Genomic DNA, 6,314 nt, shown 5'->3' on the forward strand with positions numbered 1-6,314 from the left:
CCTGTTTTAGGCTTACAAGCATTTAAATATCAGTCACATGACCTGTTAAGGCTGGCGTCTGAGGCTTCTACTGTTGGTCACATGACCTGTTTGAGGCCTGTAAAGTTGTGCTGCAGGTCACCTGACTTGTTAAAGGCATGACTGTTCTGCTGAGATGACGTGAGCTGCTTTAGAAGGGATGACCCTCAGCTGTAGATCATGTGATCTGTTTCATACCAGAAGTCTCTACGGATAAATCATAGCACCTGAGGCTTCCCGGCTGTTGGTCCTGTGAGCTGTTTTAAAGGGCCTCATGTTTGTACAAAACTCCCAATTCAATTCATCATCTCAGTATCTTTATCTCAATCATTATTTTCTGAAAAGTGAGGTTGTGGTAGTTTATAATAAAGTTCTGCTGGATTTACACAGGGTAAAATATCCTACAATATTTTATTCTACCATTAAAACAATATAGGTAAAAATCAGCAGTACAATCTAAACATTTTCATCATCATGAAAATCACATATGACAACCCCAAAAGTGGCATACTGTAGGTGGTTTTCAAGATTGACATTCATCCATGGTGAACCTGAGCTGCAGACCTTGTTAGTCCAGGCTGAGCCCAGAGGTCAGATGTCACGCCTGGCTGACACATGGGCTGCGTTCTCAACCTGTCATGTGTGAAACGCCAGCACCTGTGTTTGACCCGGCTGCTGCGAGTGTCTGGTTGTGTGTAGACTGCGAGCATGAGAGCTCTCCTTCAAAGAGCACGCGCGTGTGTGTGTGTGTGTGTGTGTGTGTGTGTGTGTGTGTGTCTGCGTGCGTGTGCGTTGCTTTAGGTGTAGCCGCTCAAAGCCCAGTCGCTCTGACTGAAGCTTATGGCTGCTGACAGCACTTAAGTGGGCCAATCCAGCCTATTAGGGCCATGAAAGGAGAACCTTGTTTGGTGAAATGTCACGGACGTATTTTATCCCCACTGTGCTGTATTTCATTCACGGCAAATGCCGGGAACTCAGCTCTGTTTTAACAATAAATAGGGACCATCTCGAGTGTGTTTTTTTAATATATCAGAGCGTTGTGCTTTTAGAACAGTCTTCTCATTGTTTAAACAGACCAGACGGACTCTCCTGCCATTGTTTTACCTTTAATATCGCTTGTATAACATTGATGTCATTTTTTTTCTTCCTTTGCTCTTAAAAGTAAACCTACATACTTCTTTTTTTCTCTTTCCTCCTTCTCTCGGTTTTTTCTTCCCCCCTGAGCTTTTGAAGGCGCACAGAGCCCTGCAGATGCTCCATAAAGGCATTAGAGGACTCCAGACAGGTGGAGGGAGTCTTCAAGTGGGGCAGACCGTCCTCAGACTGGAAATGCACCAAATTATTTCTTCAAAAGCATCCACCGGGGGGGAAATAAAAGTTGGTGGCAAGGACAGGGCGTTTTTTTCCGACTTTGTGGTCGTCGTGACAGTCCAGCGTGCCTATCGGGGTTGAGGCCCTCGGCTTGCGCTGATGCAATGTGGACGGTGCTCCGCAAAGCAGATCTGTTTCAACTCTTCAGTATCCCCCCCTTTCTTTAATACGTGGGGCAGGTGCTCTTTATATGGGCCTGTAAAACCTGACTTTCCATCTAGAGGCCTGACCAGCCATAAGATATCCATCTGAAGAAGATGGAGGGAGAGAGGGAGGTTGTGGAAGAAGAAAAAACATGGATTGATGGAGATGGAAATGAGTGAAAGACAAAAAAGAGCCAATTGAAAAGAATAAAATTATTGGTCAATTAGGGCATGAAAAACAATTATGGGTACTTTCTTTGGGTAGATTGACAGTAGCAAAGTCATGTAATGATAAAAAAAAAAAAAAAACAGACCAAGATTTTGTATCAAATCTGGTCCCTTACCTGGCCCATAATCAGAATGTGAGAGGGAAAGAGTGTGTGAGTGAGATGGAGGGGACAGGAAGACCCAGGTCACCGCGGTCTCCAAGCGCCTGTATCTCAAACTCACCATCAGGCTGCAGTTGTGTGGCTCTGCCAGGACACCAGGGTCTTTGAGTTCAATCTCCACTGTGTGTGTGTGTGTGTGTGTGTGTGTGTGTGTGTGTGTGTATGTACAGTGAGTACAGATCGCCACTGTGAGACTGATGGAAACAAGCTAGACCACATTAAAAAAGGATGTGCACACACACACACACACACACACAATATCCTAATAGTGGTGGTGAGTCTGATTGCATGCTTGGGGTGCTTGTGAGAGTGCGAGAGGGTATCTGGAGACTTGAGTACAGATCACCACTGTGAGACTGAAGGAAACAAGCTAGACCACGCTAAAAAAGGATGTGCTCAATCTTATACTCAAAGGTAGACCCTCACACACACACTTACACACACACACACACACTATATCCTAATAGCGATGGTGAGTCTGTCTGATTGCATGCTTGCGAGAGGGTGTCTGGACTGGTTGGCTGCTCTGGAAAACAGGACACTCTGTGTTGCAGAGGCCTTGACACAGAGGGGGGAATCACACACACACATAGGCCTTAAAAACCACAGACACACCAATGTCATGGCTGTACACCTCTTGCCTGATGGACTACTCTCTCACAGAAACACAGACACTCGCAGAGAGAGACACACATACATCACATGTGCCTTTGCGTGTATGTGTGTGAGTGTGAGAGAGAAAGAGGGGAGGGGGGTGCTGTTTGTGTGTTTTGCAGAAAAATCAGCAAAATCTTAAAGTACCGGTGAAAAGGTAAAGGCCAGGCATTTAGCCAACACATTTATACAAAGACACATACAGATTTGCAAGTCAATCCCAGCAATGACTGCGTTTCCAAATGGCTAAGCACTAACCACCGGACCACCACATCCAGATAATGTACAAATCTTTATCAATACAGAATGGCACGATATATGATTAGTGCACTGGCAGTGGATCTCTGTTGTTTGTCTGTGTCTGTATCGGAGCAACTGGGCGCCGCGTGGTATTTTTGGTCGTTGGCTGTTCCCATCAGGACAGAGTGACGAGCGACAGACACACAGCCCAAAGTGGCTCTCGTTAAAAGTCTTTTTGAGAAAATCGTTTAGCTCGTTAAACAGGGTATAATTCTGTCCGGCCGCTCAGACCATGCTATGTTTGTGCGGGTGCCACTGGTAAACTGGTACGGTTTGGCACACCATTAGCACAGGGGTCAAAGTTAACTGCTGATCTTAAAACCTTGGTCTGTGTCATTCTCTATGCTCTATGCTAGTTACTGCTAGTTGTAATATCTTATCTCATAAATCTATCTTGGAATGTATGTTTTCCAGTAGCGTTATATCAACTTCTGATTGTTCTTAAGAGGCTTAGAGGAGGCTCTGTGGGTGTCCTCAATCAGGTATGCATGTCACAGTGGATGTTTTTGTTTTTTTTTTTGGCCATACCAAAACCATTGAAATTATACGGTATGATCAAATTGTTTACGATAAATACAGCACTGTTGTATCTTAATTTTGAGCTGAGTCATTTTTAGTATTGAAATAGCCCAAGCCTCAAACCATCACTGACATTTAGCAAAAACCTCGAATTGACAAAATACATGTCTGAAATCCCTACAGTACCATTTGTAGATCTCTGTTTGTTTGACATTATAAGCATATTTTATTGAAAACATAAAAGAATACATTGTTTTTTGATATGAGGAAACCATGGCTTTCTGGTTTGGTGCTGTTGTGGCAAGCTTGGCCTCTGAGGTTCCATTTTGAATCTGGGACTATGTGATTTTGCTGTGTGTGTACATACACGTAGACAAACAGACAGACAAACACACACACACACACACACACTTTTTTGATAGAACTGAGACTTTCAACTTTAATAGAACAGCTCTGGAATAGACCAGAGTGATTTTGATTAGTCCTTTATTTATATTTATTTATTTGTTTGTTTGTGTGCTGTTTGTCTGACAGGAGGAGGACTTCCAGGAGATGATCAGCAATGCGAAGATAATGGAGAACCAGTACGGCCACCTCTTTGAGAAGGTCATCGTCAACGACGACCTCACAGCAGCCTCCAGCGAGCTCAAGATGGCACTGAAGAAGGTGGAAACGGACACACACTGGGTCCCCATCAGCTGGACACACTCCTAGGACCGAGGAGGAGGAGGGCCACGATAAAGAAGGACACCGAAACAAGGACGACACTATGAGGGAGCGTCAAGGAGGAGAAAAAGAAAAACAATAAGAACTTGCAATTTTGTGAATTGGGGGTGAATAGCATGTGGGCCTGGGTATTTTAAATTGTGGGAGAAAAACGGTTGTTTAGTTTTTTGTTGGGGTCACAGGGGTCTGTGAGCAAAACTGTGTGGTTCTGGGTTGGTTTCGGGCCTGGTTCAAGGCGCTGGGCTCGGCCTGGCCCAGCTTAGGGTCAGGTCATGGGCCAACTGCACTGATGGACTTTGAGAAGCCGCGGTGAGGTGCCAGAGCCAGGCTGCCACTCAGGCGGTCAGACCTCTCCTTGGTGTATTTTTAACGTCTAGTTTATAGAAACCAAAGGGATTATTATTATTTTTTTGTGGGCTCGGGTAACGGTTTACATACATATCCGTGTAGTCTCTGAATAGTGTGTATGTGTGTGTGTCTGTGTGTGTGTGTGTGTGTGTGTACGAACGAGTACGCACATGTGAGTATGAGAAATGAAACAGAAGCTGCCGATTGCGTTTGCCTTCAGTCTTAAGAAATCCTGAATTCTGGAAGACCACACGTCAGCCCTCCCCCTTGCTAACATCTAGCGTTCTTATGCACACTAAACAAATTAGAAAGAAAAAAAAGAGAGTGAACACTGGCAGTCGACATGGGGAGGGTGTGAGTGTTCTTTTATTTAAAATGTGAAAGCTAATATATTTTAGTAAGAAAAAAAATCTACTGTTTTACACACTTTTTAAAAAAGTAAAAAACATCTTTTATCGACGTCAAAAAAAGTCCCCTCGGCAAGGGGGCCTGCAGACTCTCGGACTGTGCCGACCTCGCCTCCCAGGGCTGGGCAGACAGAGTGGCCTGTTTTGTAACGGGATTTCGTGCTTCACTCAGGAGCTATTTTAAAATGGAGCCCTCCGCCCCGTCCAGTCTTGTCCCGCTCCAGCTCCAGCTCCCGGTCCAGCTCCCGGTCCAGCTCCCCGCCCCAGGAACAGCAGTCTGCGTCTGAGTGTGAGTCGGCTCTTGGCCCTGCACACTGGAAGAAAACCTCCTTCATCTCCAGCAATTAGGTTGGAGGAGCAGAGGAGAACAGTACAGTATGTGTATGTGTGTGGTGTTTCTTTTTTCCTTTCTTTTTTATTCTTGTTAAAAAGAAATTTTAGAAATGTGTGTGTGTGTGTGTATGTGTGTGTGTGTGATTGGGGTAGGGTTTGGGGGTTCTGAAACAAGGAACCGATCAGACGAGGTTCCGAGCACTTCCAGAATTACACCTGGCACGAACGCCACGCTTACTCGAGCTCTCGTAACAAGGGAGCCTTATTTGTAGAACAGGAGAGTAGGGGGAATTGGTCAATGTGACGCGTTTGGGAAATGTGCGAGACAGTCTGTCTTATGGTTGCTCTCTTATTCTCTCTCTGTCTGTCTCTCTCTCTCTATCTCTCTGCCTGTCTCTTTCCCTCCATCTTTTATTTTTTCTCTTATTTTAGCCTCTCTGTGTTGTCAGTGCCAGTTGCTAACAGAAATTGGCCTCACCTCCATTTGCCTCTCTCCCATTCTGGTACAAGTTTAGTCTCTTGGATCACTTAGTCACTTCTGTAGACATTCAGTACAACAAACATTCCAGTCATCATCTCTGCAGTCTCTCTCTCTCTCTCTCTCTCTCTCTCTCTCCCTTTCTCTTCTGTCTCTTCTGTTTTTATTTGTCTGTTTCTTTCTGTTGAGAAATGTGCAGCAGAATGGGGGAGTGCCAGTCTCTGGCGAAACTCTTGAGAACCAGCCCTGCTGTTCATCTTGCGCTCTACGTCTTGTGATTTTTGAAAGGCCACAGAAGGTGTTCTGCCTGTCATGGTCAACTGTAGGAGTCTGTCTCCTGTGAGGAGATGCTGCTCTATCCTGTACATTAAATACAACATCAAGCAAAGTCTTTGTGTCTGTGTCAAAGTGTTTTGCTGCTTGGGTATTTTTTAGTCTTTGCAGTGTCAAATGAGGCGATGTCCATAAACAATCAAGACCTTATTTACTGAAGACTTCTCTGTTTTAATGCTCTTACGTAGGGGATACGAAGACCACTGCAAACGGATGCTGCTTGTTAAAAACCAACTCTGGAGTGGTCACGTTTTCATTCCCCTCAGTAGCACTCAAGGAGCTGATTAGGCACTTT

At 44.9% G+C, this 6,314-nt stretch overlaps 1 protein-coding gene across 1 annotated transcript in view; it reads left to right on the plus strand.

The window, feature by feature from the left end:
- The window catches only part of mpp7a (MAGUK p55 scaffold protein 7a), a 125,427-nt gene extending 119,353 nt beyond the window's left edge, over positions 1-6,074 (plus strand). The window contains exon 18 of the mRNA XM_048267030.1: positions 3,929-6,074. Within this exon, the coding sequence (XP_048122987.1) occupies positions 3,929-4,108 (180 nt within the window). The 3' untranslated portion in view covers positions 4,109-6,074. The remainder of the gene's footprint in view (positions 1-3,928) is intronic.
- Positions 6,075-6,314: the final 240 nt, after the last annotated feature.

The sequence above is a fragment of the Alosa alosa genome, chromosome 16, assembly GCF_017589495.1.
Source record: "Alosa alosa isolate M-15738 ecotype Scorff River chromosome 16, AALO_Geno_1.1, whole genome shotgun sequence".
Classification (NCBI taxonomy): Eukaryota; Metazoa; Chordata; class Actinopteri; order Clupeiformes; family Clupeidae; genus Alosa; species Alosa alosa.